The sequence below is a fragment of the Sphaeramia orbicularis genome, chromosome 18, assembly GCF_902148855.1.
Source record: "Sphaeramia orbicularis chromosome 18, fSphaOr1.1, whole genome shotgun sequence".
Classification (NCBI taxonomy): domain Eukaryota; kingdom Metazoa; phylum Chordata; class Actinopteri; order Kurtiformes; family Apogonidae; genus Sphaeramia; species Sphaeramia orbicularis.
In genome coordinates this window covers 4,812,223-4,836,614 of record NC_043974.1, presented here as the reverse complement: position 1 = coordinate 4,836,614, position 24,392 = coordinate 4,812,223, and the positions used below count along the sequence as shown (strand labels likewise).

The 24,392-nt window shown below is 38.5% G+C and overlaps 1 protein-coding gene across 1 annotated transcript in view; it reads left to right on the top strand.

Annotated features, from left to right (window-relative positions):
* The window catches only part of LOC115438946 (circularly permutated Ras protein 1-like), a 56,773-nt gene that overhangs the window by 2,593 nt on the left and 29,788 nt on the right, over positions 1-24,392 (top strand). The window contains exons 2-7 of the mRNA XM_030162839.1: positions 15,191-15,239; positions 16,624-16,686; positions 19,778-19,864; positions 19,953-20,039; positions 20,633-20,679; positions 22,488-22,664. Of these exons, the coding sequence (XP_030018699.1) occupies positions 15,191-15,239; positions 16,624-16,686; positions 19,778-19,864; positions 19,953-20,039; positions 20,633-20,679; positions 22,488-22,664 (510 nt within the window). The remainder of the gene's footprint in view (positions 1-15,190; positions 15,240-16,623; positions 16,687-19,777; positions 19,865-19,952; positions 20,040-20,632; positions 20,680-22,487; positions 22,665-24,392) is intronic.

Sequence of the window (24,392 nt, the reverse complement as noted above, 5' to 3'; positions counted from 1 at the left end):
ACAAAAATTTAAACCAAGAATAAAGGAAAGACAGTAAGAGCGTGTAAGGGTTAATTCCATTCCATTTTATTTGTACAGCCCTACATCACAACAGCGTCCCCTCGCAGGTCTGTACAGAATCAGCTGAATATGAAAATAAACAACAGTCAAATAAACAGTAGATGAAGGAAATGGACAGATGTTCTGGACGTCCCCCCTCCTTAGAACCTCCTTCTGGACAAAGAAAAACTCCACAAACCCAGTGGAAAAAGAGAAACCTGAGGGACACACACTTTGGACAGATCCAGTCGCATAAAGTGTCAAAGTCATGTTAGTCACATTTTTACGTAATTTTACCTTTTTACACTAAAACAAAGAGAAAATGTGTGGTTTTCATTATTTATAAGTTTTGTTTTGTTTTATTAGTGATACAGTTAACAAGACAGTGGACCGAAAAACAACAACAAATAAATAAACAGAAGAAAATTCAAGCAAATACCAACAACAACAAAATAATGACAAACAATAACAATGAGAACATCATATTACAATGAAAAAGATAATAAACATAAAGAGCAACTAAACGATAGAGACTGATTAGAAGTGGTAGGGAAAAGAGAAGGGGGGAGAGTGAATGAGAGGGAGAAAGAGTGAGAAGAAATAATAATTATTACAATAACAATAATGATAATGACAATACACAGTAATAATACTAATAGTCTCATTAGCTTGTATTATTGTGGTGGTAGAGTCAGCCACAAAAACAGCAAAAATATTTACAATCATTTATATCAGTTACTATCAGTTTGAGTTTATATTCATTAATTTAAATTAATCTGGCTGTGGGGGTGGATTTAGAAGTTATAATGATAGTATTGGAATGGTTCTGATCCACTTCAGATCTTATGGGTCTGAATGTAAGAACCTGAACTCAAATAACTGTTCACATCTTCAGTGTAATATTTACATTTCACACATTCATCCCACGATTTGGACCCTTTGGTGGGCCAGTTTGGACCCATTGATGGGCCGGTTTGGACCCTTTGGTGGGCCAATTTGGACCCTTTGCTGGGCTAGATTTGGACCCTTTGGTGGGCCGGTTTAGACCCTTTGGCGGGCCAGTTTGGACCCGTTGATGGGCCAGTTTGGACCCTTTGGTGGGCCGATTTAGACCCTTTGGCGGGTTAGATTTGGACCCTTTGGTGGATGGGTTTGGACCCTTTGGTGGGCCAGTTTGGACCCTTTGGTGGGCTGGTTCGGACCCTTTGGCGGGGTAGATTTGGACCCTTTGGTGGGCCAGTTTGGACCCTTTGGTGGGCCAGTTTGGACCCTTTGGTTTCCTGGTTTGGACCCTTTGGTAGGCTAGATTTGGACCCTTTGTTGGGCCAGTTTAGACCCTTTGGCGGACCAGTTTGGACCCTTTGTTGGGCCGGTTTGGACCCTTTGGTGGGCTAGATTTGGACCCTTTGGTGGGCTGGTTCGGACCCTTTGGCGGGGTAGATTTGGACCCTTTGGTGGGCCAGTTTGGACCCTTTGGTTTCCTGGTTTGGACCCTTTGGTGGGCTGGTTTGGACCCTTTGGCTTGCCAGTTTAGACCCTTTGGTGGGCCGGATTTGGTCCCTGAGCCGTATGTTTGCCACCTGTGTGTTACAGGAAACTGTCCACAGAAAACCACTGTTTGATCTAAAATGATTAAATAAATATGTAAAACCACTCATTGAACCAGTGGTTCTGTAAATATCCGAACATACCAACATGCAGGTGTTGAACCAGTCCGTCCAAACCCTTCAGTTATACATACAGTTTCATATATACGCTGAAAGCACAGCCCCGCCCACTGAGCTGGGTTTATTTCATCCTTTTATTGCAGGTTCAAGAGTTTTTCGTCAGTTTTTCCGTTCTGTTTTCAGCTCCCACAGGTTTTTCTGTCAGTTCGACATTTACAGCTGATGTGGACCTGCTCATGTTTGTCACTGCTCTGCTTTTGTGTGAACTTTAATGTGAACTCACTGAGAACAAGAGTCAGACACAGATTAGTTTGACTCCACATGGATAAAAGCACATTTGGAGCATTACACTGTAACAATCAATCAATTCACTACAAAATTATTACAATCAGTCAAAATTGACAATTCATTTACAGTAGGGATGCACCGATACCACTTTTCTCCAGACCGAGTACAAGTACAAGTACTTCCATTTGAGTACTTGCCGATACCAAGTACTGATACTTGTACTTAATCATCCCATTCCAGTTGTTAGTTCCTTTTGTAAATGTGCTTTATTGTCGTTGTCATTAGTCTGACTGGAACAAAGTGCTGCTACTGACATTTAATGTGTTGGAATGAGAGTTTGTCAATCAATCCACCAGAGGGCGCCACTCTGAATAGCCTACATGCACGCAAGAATGTGACGTCATTTCCGCTGAAATGTCAGGATCCAATCCAACTTTATTTGTAAAGCACTTTAAAACAACTGCAGTGGACCAAAATGCTGTACAGAAGAATAAGGGATGGTTGTATGGAGGGTATGCACATACGTCACTTCCCCCCAAGGCCACGCCCCTCTAAGTCAGACTGAGTAGCAAAAACCAACCTGTTCAACGTGATGGAGTATAGCAGTAAACACAGCGAGACTGGGAAAATGTGGAATATGAACTTAAATGAAGGACAGTTGGACTGGACATGGATCTGTACGAGCTACCAAAGAACAAGTGGTCCATGAACACTGACATGTGGACACAAACGGAGGATCCAGACCTGATCCAGGGGGGAGGGGATCAGCGCTATTTGGACCTGAAACAAATATACATGGTTTCATCAGGACTGACAACCAGGGTCCAAAACTAGGGCCCAGAACCAGCTGATCCAAAGGCTCCAAAACTAGGGCCCAGAACCAGCTGATCCAAAGGCTCCAAAACTAGGGCCCAGAACCAGCTGATCCAAAGGGTCCAGAACTAGGGCCCAGAACCAGCTGATCCAAAGGGTCCAGAACTAGGGCCCAGAACCAGCTGATCCAAAGGCTCCAAAACTAGGGCCCAGAACCAGCTGATCCAAAGGCTCCAAAACTAGGGCCCAGAACCAGCTGATCCAAAGGGTCCAGAACTAGGGCCCAGAACCAGCTGATCCAAAGGGTCCAGAACTAGGGCCCAGAACCAGCTGATCCAAAGGCTCCAAAACTAGGGCCCAGAACCAGCTGATCCAAAGGGTCCAGAACTAGGGCCCAGAACCAGCTGATCCAAAGGTCATTTCCAGTAGACCGTGGACTGACCCCAGTGAATATATGCATGATCTACTGGAACTGAGGAGATTTACTGAGTCTAGTTCAGATCCAGTACTTTATCCAACACCAATACTACTACTGTGGACCAGCAGGGCACCATTGGATTCTGGGAGATTATGATGTTTTTCCCACCTGTTTTTAAATTACGACGATTATCCTTGTAATATTATGGCTTTATTGTGGGAATATGACGACTTTAATCTCATAAACGAATGACATTTTTGTTAAATTACGAGTTTTTTTTTTTAAACTACAACTTTATTCTCATAACATTGTGATTCTTTTTGTATTTGACTTTATTATCATAAAATTACGGGTTTTACATTGATATTTTATGACTTTGTACTCGAAGTGACAAGTGTTTTTCTTTTCTTCTGTGGCCCTAATACTCCATCATACCTTTATTCTCCAGTTTCCCCATATTTGAAAAACTGGGTTAGCCTCAGTTTCAGTTAGTTTACTAATCATGTAGGAGCACAAGGTTCAGAATCACAAAATGAAGACAAAAACCATGAAAGATCTGATCATAAAACCGAGAGCTTTACTAAGAAGTAATGTTAGCCAAAACAATACGTGATTTAAGGTCTGATTTGACCCAAAAATACAGCACAAATTAATGTTAGCTGACACCAAACAGGATCCACAGATCTAGGTTTGGTTTCCTGGATTTGTGGATCCATCTGCTTCTCTTTTCTTCATCTTTCGGTGTCTGTAAAACGATAGCTCCCACTGCTTTTCAAACCTGTTCATACAATCAATCGCACAACAGCTCTTCCCCATTTTTTATTAAATATTGTTCTTAAGTTTAGACCAGGGGTCGGCAACCTGCAGCTCCAGAGCCGCATGCGTCTCTTCATCCTCCCTGTAGTGACTCCTCCTTTTACTGCGGTCAAACCAGCCGCTAGTGTTTTTCTTGTACACTACTCATTCGACCATTACGGTAGATGAGCTGCATCCAAAGACATGCACTGATAGGTTAATTGGTTAATCTAAATTGCCCGTAGATGTGAATGTGAGAGTGATTGTCTCTATATGTCAGCCCTGCGCTGAACTGGCGAAATGTTCAGGGTGCACCCCGCCTTTGCTCCTATGTAGCAGGGGTCTCCAGCGACCCCTGTGACCCTAGTGAGGATACAGCAGGTCCAGAAAATGAATGAATGAATGAATGAGCTGCATGGAGCGAATGTGCCTTCCGGACAACAAAAGAAAGGCTCATTTCTGCTCTACGTTAAAGATGCAGACAGACGGAGGGTGCTGTTCATCCTTTGTATATTACTTACATAATTCTGTCCATTTTCCGGGAGCTTGCAGATGTGAACCCGGACGGAGAATATGGAGCAGTACAACTGGGAACTGTGGAGGAAGTGTTGAGTTTGAAAGAGAATCATTTCCATAAATAGTGATACTTTTCATAGAGCGACTGTATGAGTATGAGTACTGTGTACTTTTGGGGTAATCCTACAACAGATTCCCTTCCAAGATACAAAAAGAGTGTTTGTTCGTCTGAAATAGGCTTTAAGACTAAATTCAATGATGAATAAAATTAATTTTTCCCATAAGTACCTCGTGAATTTAGTATTTTTGGTATTAGTACTTCATATACTATTAGCACAAATACTATGATCGACTTTTACTGTGTACTTTTAGAGTAATCATACTCCAGAATCCCTTCCAAGCTTAAAGTGTGTTTTTTCATCTGAAATAGGCTTTAAGACTAAATTCAATGATGAATAAAATTATGATTTCCAAAAAGTACCTCATGAATTTGGTATATTTGGTATTAGTACTTCATATACTATCAGCACAAAAACAATGAACTACTTGTACTCTGTACTTTTGGAGTAATCATACTCAAAAATCCCTTCCAAGCTCGAAAAGTTTTTGTTTTTTCATCTGAAATAGGCTTTAAGACTAAATTCAATGATGAATAAAAAATTTTTTTCCAATAAGTACCTCATGAATTTGGTATATTTGGTATTAGTACTTCATATACTATTAGCACAAATACTATGAACTACTTTTACTGTGTACTTTTAGAGTAATCATACTCCAGAATCCATTCCACACTGCACTTCTGTTTGTTGTATTCAGTGGTTGTAACAGATAAAACGTAACAACAAAAAAAAAAAAAAAGATTAAACTTTTAAAAGTTTATGAGCTCTGTTATTTTTTGCTGCTCCAGACTATTTTTTTTGGCAGAGGAGGGGGAAAAATGGCTCTGACTGATAATGAAGGTTGCAGACCCCTGGTTTAGACAGTACTGAAGCCAAAGCTGTCACTCATCTCCCTCTTTCTGCCACTCAGTGGGCGGAACCGCGGTGACTTCCGCTAGCGGTGACATCATGTGCAGACCCTCTAGACATCCGGTTACCTGAGTGCAGTGCATACACTGTGCTGTGCTAGTCCATCACTGCCCGATTTTGTCAATTTCTTCATTATTTACTGTATTTTTTTTTACTCATTGTGTGTGTGTCTCTCTCTCTGCCCACCTCTGTGTGTAAACATGACATGTAAACGCACAAAATTATCCTTTCAAAAACACACGGACAGCAGCTCTAGCCACCACTGCTGTGTGCCGCTCTGCACAGCACCAGCTACATGCAATTCATACCTGAGTTTCCACACCTTCCGGAAAGATAAAGAGTTGCAGAGAAGGTGGGTAATTAACATCAGGAGAGACTGTTTTACAGTCACAAGTAGTTCACGAGTGTGTTTGCGACACTTTCTACCTGCTGATTTGATCGAGCCTCCAACTCCAGCTGGACGACGACGGCTGCGATCTGGAGCTGCACCTGTACTGTTTCATTGGAATAAGTAGAATGTTCCAACCCCACGACCTGGAGTATGGGAAAGAAAAGAGCAGCCACCCGACGTCAACCCAACCCAAATGCAGACTGATCTCCCCAATGATGACCCGCCTCAGTATCTAGAACAGGGGTAGGCAACCAGTGGCTCCGGGGCCACGCATTTTCTTTTCTTTTCTTTTCTTTTCTTTTCTTTTCTTTTATTTTATTTTATTTTATTTTATTTTATTTTATTTTATTTATTTATTTATTCTTTAACCAGGAAGAAAATCCCATTGAGATTAAGAACCTCTTTTCCAAGGGAGTCTTGGCCAAGAGGCAGCACAACACATAGTTACAACATACAGTTACAACTAAGGATGTAACAATATGAAAATTTCATATCACCGTTATTGTGACCAAAATTATCATTATTATCGTGGTATTGTTGAAATTCTGCTCAAAATGTTCAAAAAGTACTAATACACACACTGAAATAATTAAACCAAATTATTATTATTAATGAGCTTTATTATTTATTATTAATAAATTATTAACAAATTATTATTTAAAAACTAAAATACAAAAATAAATAAATAAATAAATAAAATAAAATAATTGGCACAATGTACTTTCTGTTGCAGAAACATTCAAGTATTAACCCTTAGTGGTCTGAGCCTATTTGTCCGTTTTTCAGTACCTTTGATTTTGCCTTTATATACTAAATAAAGAAATGTTTACTGCACCCATGTTTGGTACCTTTTTTCAGCACAACTTCATCTATATCATCTGCCTATTATGTTTTTCACTTTAACCTATTAATCAACACAAAAGGACAAATAACACCAAAAAATATATAAAATCAGATTTGAAAAATTTATATAATTTATTGCATAAATAACATAAAGATGCTTAATGAACCTTTTCAAAGACTTTAAAAGTGAATATTCGTTCCAAATATTAGGTATATACAATTAAAATTGTAATAAATTAAAACTATACTCAAATATTTGACATAAAAGCATATCTTTGCATAGGCGTTTTTTCTCCTGAAAGTGCGGTAATCAAACACGGTTATCATGATAATTAGAATTTAAACGGTAATGCTAACCGTTGGCAATTTTACTGCGGTTTATCGTTATACTGGTAATCGTAGTGGTAATCCCTAGTTACAACATACAATAATTTACAGGACCAGTCAACCTATGTAAAACATGTGCAAGTCATTGAGTCATTCTCTAGCACTCTGAGTTTGGATTTAAAAGCATTCAGAGAGATCAGTTCAGTCAGTTTCCAGTCTCTTAGCAGCATATTCCATGAGCAAGGAGCAGAGTACACAAATGCCCTTTTACCCAGTTCTGCACGGGTGAATGGCACAAAGAGGAACAAATGCTCATTCGATCGCAGGCAATAAGAAACAATACTTCTTCTTGTTATTAAACTACAGATATAGGAAGGCAGTCACCCAATTATGGCCTTGTAAGTAAAGGTGTACCAGTGTCCCAGCCTCCTAGTGGACAAGGCAGGTCAACCCACTCTAGAACACAACTGACAATGATGTGTCATGGCTTTAGAATTAATAATAAACCTCAGAGAAGCAGGATAAACTGAGTCAACCATTTGACGACATCTGGACGATGCATTCATATAAAGTACATCTCCATAATCTAACTGATAAAAAAAGTGGCAGTGACAAGGCACTTTTTTACATCAAAAGAAAAACACAACCTATTTCTTTTATGGCTCTTGGGCCCTTTTCCAGTGGCTCAGTGTAGCTTTGTCAAAAACCATATATAAATGAATAACACTTTTTTTTTTAGGTCCACATTTTGCCATAGCAATAGTGATTGTGATGTTATGCAATTGCAAAAATGTAGACTCTACTCCAAATGAATTTTAAAAAAAAAAAGTAAAATCATCAAAAGTAGACTACTTTTTAATTTTATAACACTGAAGGTATTTATCGGTATTCTCCATTGCAAACAAAAGCCTTCACTTACCAGTTGATTTTTGCATCAAACAAAAATAATGACAAATATCATTGTTTTCTTTAGTTTTTGTCATTTCTTTGTAGTTCTGTAAATGCACTGAAACTGATCTATTCTCCACATATTCTGTATAAACGAATCCTAAAGAGCTTCTTAAACAGTCACCAGTTTGAGGAAAGGTGTAAGGGTATCTTTTGGCTCCAGACAGTTTTGTTTTTTGTTTTTTTTCTGTCCTAAAATAGCTCTTTAGATTGCAAAGGTTGCCGACCCATGATCTAGAACATGACTACTGCGCCGGTACTGAGCCTGCTGCACTGGATCTGTCCCTCAGAGAAAATGAAGAGCTACATGATGAAACATCAAGGCTTTGAAAACAAATCGAGGAGATCAGCATCAGTAGCAAGTTCTGTTTGGAGTGGTTTTCTGCCTCTGATGAGGACATGCAATTCTTTACCAGGTAAATAAAAAACATCCACTGTGTCTGAGTGTTAGAGCAGTAGTGTAAGTGAAAATAACAACATTATTATCTGTTTGAATCTGTATGGTTATTTTCGTGTGGTCCAGTTGCTGACCTTAGTCCTTAAATGTCTCATAATGCTGTATAATAGTTCCCACACATCCTGGAAAACCTGGAAAATGATTAACCAATTTTCCAGTCATGGAAAACATGAAAAATGAGGAAATAAAAGGTCAAATGTCCTGGAAACGGTTAAGTTATCCTGGAAAATTATTTATCCTCCCCTTGTCTTGTGACCTTGTGTGCCTAAACTAAGATGAAGCAAAGGAAATAGTTTTTCAGTGATTTATTGAAAATATGCAAATATGTTTAGAGGAAGCGCAGGAGAGAAAGTAAGAGAGAAGAGACAGTTGAATTGGGAGTGGTCCAGTTGAACACTGGAACTCCAGTTTGTAATGCCACATAAGTGCTCTGGTGTAATCTGTGGGTGTGTTTTCATTATTCTATGATACATTTGTCATCATTATTTTTCATAGATAAATTATAGCCATAGATTGCACATCAAATGTCTGAGTAATAAACATAGAAACAAGAGAAAGAGTGGGAACCCTGATAAAGATCAAAGAACTGTAACTCTGCAATTCAGTTCTGAGAACTGACAGTTAGGTTAAGCTTTGTGTTGGTAAATGATCTGAGTGATGCGTGGGAAACGACAGTAATGTCAACCTGGCAAGACAGAAAATATCTGAGACAATGCAAGTGATGTACACAACCTAGACAGTGATGGATGGACATTCTCTGGTGTCTGAAATAAAGATTTGAATTAATATAATTCATATTTATTACAGATTTGCTAGTCAGGCCCACCTGATGGCCTTTGGAAGCAAATAGAGCCTTCTACCCACAAGACTGTACGGGTTACAAGAGCACGCAGTGTAGTGAAGACGGATCAGGTCCCTGACACTGCCAATGCAACGGTAAATGACTTCTTGTTGTCTTTACAAAGCATGCTTTGTCATCAGTCACAATGCATTTCATAAAATAGGGTAATAATAAAATAAATCTTTTTTTTTCAGCTTCTTCAACCAATTGATGAGTTCTTCCTGTTCATGAACTACCTGTCATTGGGATTGATGCAAAAGAATTTGGCCCCCAGATTTAGAATGCATCAGTCAGCTGTAAGCATTATTAAAGGTGCCATATGTAGGATTGTGGCCAAAACTGGTTCTGCAATCACATTCAAATACTGTAGAGCGTGGTATCCTCTCCACCTCCCCCCAGACTAGGGGTTGCCAGATCTGGCATGAGCGTCTACTACTAGTGTTTCCACTAATCCTTGCCACCACACCATAAATTTCATACAAAAAAGTCATCACCAGACTGATTCTACATAAGTATAATATATAATAGAACAGGACAAACGTCCTGCCCACTCAAATGAAAGTTTGCGAAGATTCAGGAGACAGAGAAAAGGGAAATGAGCCTTAAGTTTGACTTTTACTTCCACGAAATACAAGCGGCACGGACCGCTACTGTACCCCCCCCCCCACCCCCATCCCCCATAGTATCATAAGATCCGGATAGTTTGTGCATGCAAACATTTTCAGAATTTTTTAAAACTTTTTTTTCCACTAAAACATAGAGAAAAGTTTGGAGTTGTCATTAACCCATAAAGACCCAAACATCCACTGTCAACCCAGACCATCTACTGATCTAAACTGTTTAATTCCTGTTGATCCATTAATCCTATCAATCCATGTCAATAATTGGTGTAAATACAGTTCTTCATTTTTTCATGGTCATCAGATATGACCATATTTGGACGTTCAGAGGCTCCATAGTGAGCCTGAGTGAGCCTCCGTAGACCACTGGGTTTATGTTCAGTTAATTATAAATTTGTTGAAAAGTCACTTTTCCTTCAGTTTTCTCTGTTTTTGATAAAACCATGAACTTTATTCTTAGCTTTTATGAACGCCAACATAATCAGTAAATTAAATATAGAAAAATGTATGATTTACACTGGAAAAACACAAAATACAGAAGATAATATTACAATTAATAGTGATAAGTTTCTTATGCAAAGTTAAATATAGAGAAAAATTATTTGGGAACTGACACAAAACTAATACTGGGTCCTTATGGGTGAAGATTATGTTACAGATTGTTATGCTATTATTTTACTGGTCACTTGAGATCAAGCTGAGCTGTACTTGGCCCCTGAATTTAAATGAGTTTGACACCCTGGCTTTAGGTCATCCACTGCACTGTAAATAAATATGTTAAGGTACGCAGTGGTTGAATTGTATGCAAAGTTTTTACTTTATCTGTTAAAATCGACATAATACAATATACAGAATGAAATGTTGTGGTTTTTTTTATTTTCATATGTAAACATTCAAAGAATACAATAACAATACAATAAACAAAATAAAATGAAATTTTGTCAAAATGCATGAGTTCATGTCGTCATTACTGTGTTCATTTATGTGTTGATGGAGAGGTACTTGGGCATGTAAGAGTTAAAGAAAAACAAGTCACACTTCTCTTTCGACTCTTTTAATACAGCACCATCTCTGTATTGACCCTTTGCACCGACGTCAGTTATTACATGACTAGGGCTGCAGTTCCATGGTGGACGGCAAAAGCAACACAACAAACAAACGAGTGAGCGACAGATTCTGTCTACAGCACTGAAAACAAAGTTTAGGAGTTGTCCTGCAAAGTGACTCATCTTACTGGACGGCACAAAGAACGCTATTTGGAGAAGCTAGCGATAGCAGGGCTAGCTACTGACCCATACCTTCTGCCTCCTGATGTGTTTACAGATCTACCAAAGTCCTCCAGTCTACTGGAGTTTAACGCACACGATCTGTTCCATTCTGTTCTAAATGCAGTGTCCCCATACACAGGTGTGATCTAAAGCAGACTAAAGTCTGGATGAGCCCAGTTCTTAGTCTCAGGCTAGATTACCCAGTCGCTCACATTAGCTAGCTAGCTGTGTATGTTTTGAACATGTTTCCTCCTCATGTCATCCAAACTCAAACAGACTGGAACCAAAAGCAGCTCTAATGAACCAACACTGTGTAATAATGTGAGTGTGTGTCCTCAGTATCCTACAGTATTAGCTCTGCTGTTGAAGTGTCTGCCTTTGTACTGTCTACACAGTCATATGTACAGTTCCACCACTAGAACAGATGGAACAGCATCAGGACAAGAACAGTATTTACAGAACATAGTGGAGCTGGTCCAAAGGCAGACACTAGAACAGAGCTGATACTGAAGGGACTGATGACACACACTGGAACACAGTGGATCATAGGAGTTAACCCAGTCTACCATCTAGCTAACATGTGGTGGAGCTAATGCTAATGCTGTGGACCCAAACACAGCCTGTTCTATCTGTAACATCAGGTCCATCAGATCCAGGCTCTGTCTGGAACCAGCTGAAACCATGGATGGAACTGTTGTGTGCCACCACTGGACGTGGAGAGCAGGGTTAAAAAACAAACAAAAACGAGAACGTTCAGATCAAAGTCGATATTAGCCGGTTTGCCTTCCAGTGTGCAGTCCGGCGCTTCCGCCGTCCGTCATGGCGCTCATGTGTGGCACAAACAGAGCGTGATGTAACGTGCAAAGGGTCAATATGCACTGCACAAAAATGTCATCGTGGGCACAAATAACAAAATCACACCACTGCATAAAGTAATACCTGCCCCTGGACTGGCCAGTAACAGCCATGGCGTTCCTTCAATTTGTGTGGTCAACTTTGAGGTATTTGTAATGTATATAGGTTTGTGTATTTGGGCATTTAATTTCAACTAGCCCAAATGATGGATGCTCAAGTGGGTCATATACAAGGCCATCAGGTGATGCACCCAGCCAAGGTGCATCTGGGTGAATCACCAGCCCACACTTAGTCAAGTTCAGGCTTTTCAGGATCACATAGTCCTTTAAGGCCCCATTTCCATTTCCAGTCCCCTTTTCATGTGTGCTGTTTGTTGTGTCCCTCTGATTGTCCTTCGTGCCAGGCTGGCTGCAGTACTTGGACCTCTAACATGGCTCACCTCTCTGAAATATGGGGCGGTCAATCTTTCTCTCCTCAGTGAATGCCACTCAGGTGGAGCGCTTTGGCGTCTCTTTGCCTCCTCGATGAGGTGTGACAGTGACAAGGTCACAGATGGTGACCTGAGGTGCAGTTGTTCCTGGTGTGTTGGCACAAATGAACAGTCCGTTGGGTTGAGATGGTACAGTCGGGAATGGGGGTGCATCCTCATGCATGACAACACTGTCAGAAGGAGGTGGTGGGTGTTGATAGGACAGCACACTGCCAGCTTGTACCTTCCCAAAGATGGGGTCCACAAGTGGCTTGTCAGCTGAGATGTTCATTTTGCAGATGAGTGGTAGAGATTCGCATAGGCATGTCCAGGGTTGAAGGTGAGGGGCTCTGGGAGCTCACTGCTGTAGCCCTTGTGAAGTGCAGATGTCATATAACACAAGGCAGTCAGTACCATTTAGTTTTACAACACACTGTAGTCTGTTAACCAGCACAACTGGTTGTGAATCCCATGGTGACATCTGAAGTACACAGAGGCAAAATTCAACAGATTTTGACGAGAACAGCAACTGTAATAATGGAATAACATTCTCAGACAATCAATAGCAAACACAGTGTCACACTGTAGTCTGCCAGTTTAATTTGGTGCTGCATACCTAACTCCACTGGCTGTTGTAGCACCTGGTTTGGGCTTTACAACAACCACAGCATCCACGGGTCCTGGCTTCACCCCCTATGTATTGAAAAGGTGGTGTCAGGAAAGTGACTGGTAAAGAGTGATACAAGTGTTAGATACTGAAATGATACAAACCATTGTTTATGGTTTATGCCACTTCTGTTCCGTCTGCGTGCAGGAAAGGACAGGAGGGATGACAGACATGCCACATTCGGAAAAATGAGCTGTCTAGAAAAGCAATGAAACCAAGTAGTTGCAGATTCCAGAAGCAGCCACACAAGAGCAGCGGCTGTAAATCAGCACAGCTGGCTGTGAATCATGTAATGTCATCTGAAATACACAGAGGCAAAATTAAATGGCCTTTGAAAAGAAGGTGATTGGCAGTAGGAGTAAAAGCTGTCCTGTCATGTTGTCATGGAGTGAGCCACTCGTATACTTTATCATGTAACATTTGTGCTGTTCTGCATCACTCACCTAATGTCTTAGACCACTTGGCTATACTGTCTCACTCTTGTGCAGTGTTGTGCATGAACTAGTAAGTCATACAATACTTCACTGAACAAGCTCATGTGTCTGTGAACGATGAACTGAACACTTATTCAATTTGAACTTCATTTCAGCTTCATATAAAATGCACATAAGGTGGTGCATTTGCATTAATGAAATGGCCCTACAAATAATACACTACATGCTATATTAACTTTGAACTTGTTCTTTTAAAGTAAACTGTCACAACACTGGTCTTGTGTTATTCGCCTCCTCCTCCATAGTGTGGTGGAGGAGTTGGTGAGCACCCACGGACAGTGTGGCAGGACAGCAGGTAGGTGGTGCAACACAAAAGGCTCATGCCACCAACAACACAACAGTGCAGGTTTTGCTTCTACTGCTTCTTCAAATGTGTCATTAGGTAAATCTGTTTCAAATTGGTCTGATAGTTGGAACCATATCTTGGTAAAGAAATTAAGATGACAGGACAGTTTTCAGTTAGAATATGCAGTTTGAAGAATAGCTGAGTGAGTGTACTATTTTCTCCTTTTGGAGTCGTAAAGGTAGATGATAACTCCAATTGTAAAACAAACTCCATTTGTTTACTATAAACCAAATAGCCTAAGGCATCCAACTCATCTACTTGACTGCATGTACACACACACACACACACACACACACACACACACGCATAAAAAGAATAAAAATAAAGAGGGGAGGGGGTCCTGCGTGCTTACTTAATAAGGTTAAAGTAATGTGCTTATTTTTTTAATAGATATTTCAGGGTGGACTTGATTGTTCAAGTTATTCACATTTTCATAAAGTCATTTAACTTTCCCACTCAAAGACAAAACTGTGCATTATAAGTTATAGGTGATTACCTCCGCCAAGGAGGTTATGTTTTTGCCAGGGTTTGTTTGTTTGTCTGTTTGCTTGTTTGTTTGTTTGTTTGTTTGTCTGTCCGTTAGTGTGCAACATAACTCAAAAAGTTATGGACAGATTTGGATGAAATTTTCAGGGTTTGTTGGAAATGGGATAAGGAAGAAATGATTAAATTTTGGTGGTGATCGGGGGTGGGGGGGCCCACGGGGGGGGGCCACTGATCAGCCTTGGCGGAGGTCTGCGCTCTCCGAGTGCTTCTAGTTCTGTCTGTTATTGGACCAGTCTGGCCCACTTTAGACCACATTGGCCTGAATGTGGTCCCTGAACTAACATGAACTAATGACACCCTGCTGTAAACTGTTCTGCTCTGTTATTTTTCATGTTTTTCTTGTTTTTATCGTAGACTAGCTCAAACAGGAAGTGCGTGCCACATGTTTGTCCTCAGCCACCTGTTAACTATCAAAATAACCAAATAAAGGTCCCAGTTTCTGCTGCGACGCCGCCTTCACAGGAAGCCCATTCTCTGACGTGTTTGTCATATTTCATGCCTGTTGAAGCCTTCACTCCTCTGTCCTAAAAGTGCTTCTGTTCTTTTTCCTTCAGATGGAGTTTGCCTGCAGTCATGTGGTCTGTAACTGGAGGTCTGACAGACGTAAGGACACTCATTTACACACACATCTATTTATTTACAGAATTAGCACTAGGGATGTAACAAAATGAAAATTTCATATCATGGTGATTGTGACCAAAATTATCACGCTTATCATAATTATCTTGGTATTGTTGAAATTGTGCTCAAAATGTTCAAAAAGTACTTACACAAACACTGAAATAATTTAACCAAGTTGTATTTTGAAAATAAATAAATAAATAAATAATAATAATAATATGCACAATGTACTTTCTGTTGGCAGAAACATTCAAATATTAACATGTAAACATACAAACATACAACAACATACAAATGTGCATGACAGATGTCACCTTATGGCCATTGCTTGACCACTTTCCACATCAGGTTTGAGTTATTTTAGTTTATTTTTCATAGATAGATAGACATTGCACACTGGCATGTGTGCCTGGAGTGCTGCTGCTTCTCCAGGAAATGAGTAGTATTACCATGAGTTTTCAAAGTGCGGTAATCAAACACGGTTATCATGATAATTAGAATTTAAACGGTAATACTAACTGTCAGGAATTTTCACCTAGAGAATGACTCAATGACCTGCACATGTTTTACATAGGTTGACTGGTCCTGTAAATTATTGTGTGTTTAAACTAGGGATGTAATGATATGAAAATTTCATATCACGGTTATTGTGACCAAAATTATCACAGTTATCATTATTATTGCAATATTATTGAAATTGTGCTCAAAATATTCAAAAAGCACTTAGACACACACTGAAATAATTTAACCAAGTTGTATTTTGAAAAATACATAAATAAATAAATAAATAAATAAATAAATTTAAGTAAATGATAGCCACAATGTACTTTCTGTTGGTAGAAACATCAACATCAACTATTAACATGTAAACAATCAAATATACAAATGTGCATTAAAGATGGCACGTTATGGCCTCTGTTTGACCATTTTCCATATCAAGTTTGAGTTGTTTTAGTTTCTTTTTCATAGATAGATAGACAGATAGATAGTGCCTGGAGTGATGCTGCTCCAGGAAATGAGCAGTACCATGAGTTTTCAAAGTGCGGTAATCAAACACGGCTATCATGATAATTAGAATTTAAACGGTAATACTAACTGTCGGGAATTTTACTGCGGTTTATCGTTATACCGGTAATCGTTACATCCCCAATTAACACCTGCCACTCATGTCTGTGGCTTCATTATGTTTAGTTCAACATCAGTCAGTGTTTGGCCTCTAATGTTCCACTAATGCATGAATCTACTGAAGTATGTGGAGGTATGACCTTCAGACACGTTCAAGTCTGTGGAGCGACGGAGAGCCTCAAGGTTCTGTCCTTGGACCTTCACTTTTTCTGATTCTGTTTTAATGTATTTATGTTCCCAGAATCCACCAGTCAAGTTACCCAGCGTTACTATGACAACGTATCAGCTGTTAAACAGGAAACAGGTGAGTTCAACAAAATGCATTCACTGAAACACTGACTGGAACATTCACTGGAACATTCACTGAAACATTCACTGGAACATTCACTAGAACATTCACTGAAACATTCACTGGAACATTCACTAGAACATTCACTGAAACATTCACTGGAACATTCACTAGAACATTCACTGGAACATTCACTGGAACCTTCATTGAAACATTCACTGGAACATTCACTGAAATATTCAGTGGAACATTCACTGGAACATTCACTGAAATATTCACTGGAACATTCACTGGAACCTTCATTGAAACATTCACAGGAACATTCACTGAAACATTCACTGGAACATTCACTAGAACATTCACTGAAACATTCACTGGAACATTCACTAGAACATTCACTGAAACATTCACTGGAACATTCACTGAAACACTGACTGGAACATTCACTGGAACATTCACTAGAACATTCACTGAAACATTCACTGGAACATTCACTAGAACATTCACTGGAACATTCACTGGAACCTTCATTGAAACATTCACTGGAACATTCACTGAAATATTCAGTGGAACATTCACTGGAACATTCACTGAAATATTCACTGGAACATTCACTGGAACCTTCATTGAAACATTCACAGGAACATTCACTGGAACATTCACTGAAATATTCACTGCAACATTCACTGGAACATTCACTGAAATATTCACTGGTACATTCACCGAAACCTTCACTGGAACATTCACAGGAACATTCACTGGAACATTCACTGGAACGTTCACTGAAATATTCACTGGAACATTTACAGGAACATTCACTAGAACATTCACTGGAACATTCACTGAAACATTCACTGGAACCTTCACTGAAACATTCACTGGAACATTCACTGAAATATTCACTGGAACATTCACTGGAACCTTCATTGAAACATTCACTGGAACATTCACTGAAATATTCACTGGAATATTCACTGGAACATTCACTGGAACATTCACTGAAATATTCACTGGAACATTCACTGGAACATTCACTGGAACATTCACTGAAACCTTCACTGGAACATTCACAGGAACATTCACTGGAACATTCACAGGAACATTCACTGGAACATTCACTAGAACATTCACTGGAACCTTCACTGAAACCTTCACTGGAACCTTCACTGAAATATTCACTGGAATATTCACTAGAACATTCACTGGAACATTCACTGAAACATTCACTGGAACCTTCACCGGAACCTTCACTGAAATATTCACTGGAACATTCACTAGAACATTCACTGGAACATTCACTGAAACATTCACTGGAACCTTCACTGAAACATTCACTGGAACCTTCACTGAAATATTCACTGGAACATTCACTGAAACATTTACTGAAACATTCACTGGAACATTCACTGAAACATTTACTGAAACATTCAGTGGAACATTGAAACCCATGTCCCGTGGTCCCAGAGGTCGGTCTGTGAAGTGAACCCAAACCCTTTGTCAGTTCCTGTATCCAGACCAAACAGTCAAGTCCTCAGTCCAATAGGAGAAGAGCTGACCTAAGGACACGCCCCCCTCATTTGCCTAATGAGGCATAAATGCATACAGAAATTTTAAAAAGGACAAGTAGAAACAAAAAGGTTTGGGGAAATAAATGGAGGAAGAAAATGCAAAAGGGGGTATATTTACCTCTTCAGTATTCCCCCTTTTGTATTTTCTTCCTGTTTATTTCTGCTGGTCCTTTTTCCATGTCAGGAGTCCCTTTTCCACTTCTGTATGCAAATCTGATCTAAAGTGGGAAAAAACCAGTAAGATTCTGTCATAATAACCTATAAATAATGACAACTGCAAATGCTTCTCTTTGTTTTAGTGGAAAAAAGCAAAATTACATGAAAATATTTACATTTACAAACAATCTTTAATCAAAAAAGTGAAAAACCTGAACAAATATGAACAACCTGAAATGTTTTCAGATAAGTTAGTGTGATTTTACTGAGGTTACTAAATGTTGTGTGTGTTTGTAGATCCACTGTGATCTGAACGTTAGAATGAACATGTGGAAATGATAAAACTGAAGCAGAATATTGGTAAAATTGCACTTATTTTTCTTTAGACATTTCATATTCTTTGTGTTATTCACATTTTTAAGGAAACTTTGTACATGTAAACATTTTCATAATGTAATTAAACTTTTTCACTTTTGTTATTGTACTGGTCTGGCCCATTTTAGTCCTTTTGGCTGAATGTACAGGTCCTATTGGGCTGAAAGTGGACTGTGGTAAAAAAAAAAAAATACACTGTGTTTTATATTCATATCACTTGGTGTTTTTGTGGTTTTAGAAACTGGGAATTTCACTAACACGTAAAAAACATGACACATAACCTTTCTTATTTTGGTCTTCAGATCTGCCTCCTCCACCCCTACCTCTGTATCCTGTCTTGTCTTATCCTATCTTATCTTATCTCATCCTATTTATCTTATCTTATCTTGTTTTATCTTATCTTATCCTATTTTATCTTATCTTATCTTGTTTTATCTTATCTTATCCTATTTTATCTTATCTTATTTTATCATATCTTATCTTATTTTATCTTTTCTTATCCTATCTTATCTTATCATATCTTACCTTATCTTATCTTGTCTTATCTTTCCCATTTTTATCTTATCTTATCTATCTTATCTTCTTATCTTATCTTATCTTATTATCTTATCTTATCCTTGTCCTATTTTATCTTATCTTATCCTATTTTATCTTATAATATCTTATCTTGTCTTATCTTATCCTCTTTTATCTTACCTTATCTTATCTTTTCCTATTTTATGTTATATCTTATCTTATCCTATGTTATGTTATGTTATCTTATCTTATCATATCTTATCCTGTTTTATCTTATCTTTCTTACCTTATCTCATCCTGTTTTCATCCTATCTTATCTTATCTTATCTTATCTTATCTTATCTTATCTTATCTATCTTATCTTATCTTATCTTATCTTATCTTATCTTATAATCTCATCCTATCTTATTCTTATCTTATCTATCTTATCTTATCTTATCTTATCTTATCTTATCTTATCTTATCTTATCTTATCTTATCTTATCCTTCAGATCCGCCTCCTCCGCCTCTACCTCCTCGTCGCCTGAGGAAAGGCCGGCCCACTTCCCTGCCCCCCCCCCCGCCCCTCCCCCCCAGAGGTGAGGTTTTCTTTGTTCTCTCTTACCTTACTTAAATAAATCAGTCACACAGACTGACTGTCTGTCTGTCCATGCTGTTTTTGATCAGCTGACAAGCCTGAAGAAGACAACCCTCTGAGCGCCAACGTCAACGTGGTGTCCATCAGCGTGGGGAAGCTAGTGGACATCAGCCAAGGTGACACACACACACGTACTGTACAGATATGAGCACTTCAGGTGACTGTAGGTTTAATGCATCACAACTGACCTGAGAACAGCACAACATAAACGGTCATTTCTACACACATTTAGTAAAGGTGGGCCATACTGGGAATTCTGGAATCAATTTGATACCAAGTAAATACAGGGATAGTAACGTCAATACCAATACTTTCTACTTGAAATGTCATGATCATTGACTAATATTGTAATTTTGCCATTTGTTAGTCCATCATGATTATGATGAAACACAGGACAAAGATTTTAGACAAATGAACATGTTTTTTTAATTAAAAATAATGAATATTCCCTTTTACCTTTTAATACGCACAGTTGTTTAACAACAAGTCACTAGTGCAAAATAACAAAAGAGCAACAATGTAACAAAAATATAAATACAACAATGTCACCAACAACAAAAACAAACAAAAAAAAAACTTCTATTGCATGTGCAGAATATTTATGAAAAATAAAGTCACTAGTGCAAGCCTTGGGGGGCGGGGGGTTCCATAATTATTACATTTGAAAAAACCAATTCCATGTCTTTATGTTCTTTCTTCTCCTTCCTAGCCTCCATCCTTGGACAACTTTCAGTGCCCAGTGAATTGTTGGGAAATGTAGTGCAGCCTTGTCATGTTTAAGCTCCATACAAAACAATGTGAGTCTTTTCTTCTTTGTCCTTCTTCTCATTTAGCTTGTTTTTCTTTCTTTCTAAAAAGGCAGTGCTTTTTTCCGAAGCACAACCATCCATCCATCCATCCATCCATCCTGAAATCCTGAAATCCTGAAATCCTGAAATCCTGAGATCCTGAAACAATAACTTGACTTTTCTTGCTTGGTGTTTAACAGAAACACAACATTTCTTTTTCATTTTTTGTCCTTTCTTTTTTTTGTTACATCCACTGGACTGAATTTGAGGCTTTAAATGACTAAATAAGGTTTGGTCAGGTCTTACGTTTTATAAAATTACTTCGATAAAGGCCATTAACTTCAGTCTCTGAAACCCAATGTGGAGCCAATGAACTCCAATGAAAACTGTAGAACACCAACACCAGGAACATGCACAGAAATATATGAAAGGAATGTTGGGACAAATCCATGAGTAATCTTAACCTGGGACTCCCAAAATATTTGTGTACATTCTTGAAAAACTTCAAATCTGAGGAAATTCCCTCAGGGCGTTTCTCACATATTGCGTTAATAGGATGGGATAGACATAGGGTCCCCGCTTGACCTTTGACCTTTGCTCAAAAACTCACTTCAGTTCATTTGTGCATCAGTGCACAGTTATTTTCAATTTAAAGAATCCTATTAAGGAATTGATTAGTTATAATTCTCCAATATTACATAGACATGGAGTCGCTGTCACCTTGAACCTTTGACTTTGGCTACCGAAGTTATTTAAGTTGATTTTACTCCTACAGAACATTTGTAGCCCTACTTCACAGTCTTCGTCGTGTTTTTTTTCCCCTCTTATGTTTTTGTTGAAATTTTATAGACACATAGTCGCCAAACAACAAAAAAAACGAACACACAAACCTGCTTTGGGTTCACTACACAACACTACTGCACATTATTCAGTCCTTTCTCCATTCCAGGTTCTGTAAATAAGTCCATTATTCCATTTTTGTCCATTTGTCGCAGTTTATGAGTTATTTTGTCTGTTGTATATGTCAAGGTTATTTATCGGTTAACGAAAACTAACGAAATGATGAAAACTAGAATTGATAAAAACATTTTCATTAACTGAAATAAATTAAAACTATAATTAAAAGAAAAGAACGATAACTACTGAAACTGTATTGTGTGCTTATAAAACTAACCTAAAACGTATAAAAATGATGGGATGAAATTCCCTTTGTTTTTGTCTTTGTCATGTTGGATTGATAGGAAATCGATTTATTTCCCTCGAGCAGTTTTAGCTGCTGGCATCATATGACAGTTAACGGTCCGTCACTTGTGGTTTCCAGTCGTCTTCTGGTCCCCACTCTGCCTGGAAACATGGAGACTAAAGTTTGGAGAAAAGCAGCAGAGTCCTGTCCTGGGATTTATTTGAATATGACGGAGAAGAAAAATAAAAGATAAGAAAAATGAAAACTAAACTAAAACTAAACATCTAGAAAATAACGAAACTAATAAAAACAGCAAACCTGCTCTAAAAACGAATTAAAACTAACTGGATTAAAGAAAAAAAAAGTCAAAACTAAATAAAACTAAACTATAATGAAAAATCCAAAACTATTATAACCTTGGTATATATTCCTTCGATAAGTGTGATCCATGACAGTCTTCATAGTCTTTAGTTTCAACAAACCATGATTAGTCTTTTGTGTCCTTCTCATTTCATTATATGGTTTATGGGGAACAGAAGCTAAACGTCCTGGTTGCTGTTATTGTCCAGGTGTGGGTGTGGTGACTTCTGCAGGATGTGGAAAACAGTGTGGGCGACAGTCGGAGCAGAGTGTGCGTGGGCCGTCTCACAGGTGTGCGCAGCGATGACGTTTACCTGCTGAACCACACCGACGACGACTACCAGAACCTGGAGGACACGCTGGTGGTGTTCTGTGTGGACATCTCAGGAAGCATGAGCGTCACAACAGAGGTCTGTCAACACGTAGAAGACACTAACACACAACAGCAACACAACAGAGGTCTGTCAACACGTAGAAGACACTAACACACAACAGCAACACAACAGAGGTCTGTCAACACGTAGAAGACACTAACACACAACAGCAACACAACAGAGGTCTGTCAACACGTAGAAGACACTAACACACAACAGCAACACAACAGAGGTCTGTCAACACGTAGAAGACACTAACACACAACAGCAACACAACAGAGGTCTGTCAACACGTAGAAGACACTAACACACAACAGCAACACAACAGAGGTCTGTCAACACGTAGAAGACACTAACACACAACAGCAAACACACAGAGGTCTGTCAACATGTAGAAGACACTAACACACAAAGCAACACAACAGAGGTCTGTCAACACGTAGAAGACACTAACACACAACAGCAACACAACAGAGGTCTGTCAGCACGTAGAAGACACTAACACACAACAACAACAACACAACAGGTCTGTTACCAACAGACACTACAGCCTGCATCACACCTACTGCTAGAAAACCAAGTCGAATATCAAACCAATCGTCCACTCATTCATATTCACCAGACTTGATCACTGTAACTCACTCCTGTCCGGCATTTGCCAAAAATCATTGTCCCGCCTCCAAACAGTCCAGAACGCAGCAGCTCGGCTTCTCAGTCCTGGCTTCACTTCATTGACTTCCTGTGTGTTAGAATTGATTTTAAGATTTTACTGTTCACTTTTAAAGCCTGAATGGGCCTCTCTTTTTATTTGGATGATATTTATTTTGGGGCAACATATTTTAAAACCTAACACTGAATTACATTTTTGATGTTACTCAATTTTATTTTGAGACACCTTTTTTTTGTAGAAGTCTATTATATTTGAGGAGATTATTATTATTATTATTATTATTATTATTATTATTATTATTATTATTATTGTTATTATTATTATTTTAAGTTTATTTAATTTATTTATACAAAAAGGACTTTTTCATGCAAGTTTATTTTTTAAGGGGTACATTTATTTTTCAGAGACTTCTTTTTAAATAAATCACCATCTCTTTTTTTTTTTCTTATAATGGATAATTTTTTGGGCTGTTGCCCCTCTGAGCCACCGTACCAGTGGACTAAACCAGTAAAATAGTAATAGCATAATAACCAATGAATAATGACAACTCTAAGTTTTCTTTGGTTTTAGTGCAAATAAAACCTTAAATTATGAAAATATTTACATTTACAAAGTATCCAAAAAAAAAAAAAAGACTTGAATAACTTAAAAAAAACTGACATTCCATAAGAAAAATCTGTGCAGTTTTAACAATATTCAAATTATCATTTGTACATGTGCATCACACACACAGCTACACAAACATTTGGGTAACAGTCCCTAGCTAAAAAAGCTGACATGCTAGTTAATTAGAGCCAGTACGCAGCCTTAGAACGGAGGGCGGAGGGCTCCTGGCTGTTCCAAAGTCGAGGCTTAAATCTAAAGGTGACCACGCTTTTTCCATCAGGGCTCCTTGACTTTGGAACTGCCTGCCCCAGGAGATAAGCTGCAGAATCAGTGACATCTTTTAAATCACTTCTTAAAACACATTTTTATAGACTTGCCTTCATGTGATGTTCGTTGTGTTTTAATGTTGAATATTTAATTTTATAGTGTTGATTATTAATTTATATTCTCCTACATGATGTTGTTTTGCCCTCTTTACTTCAATTCAC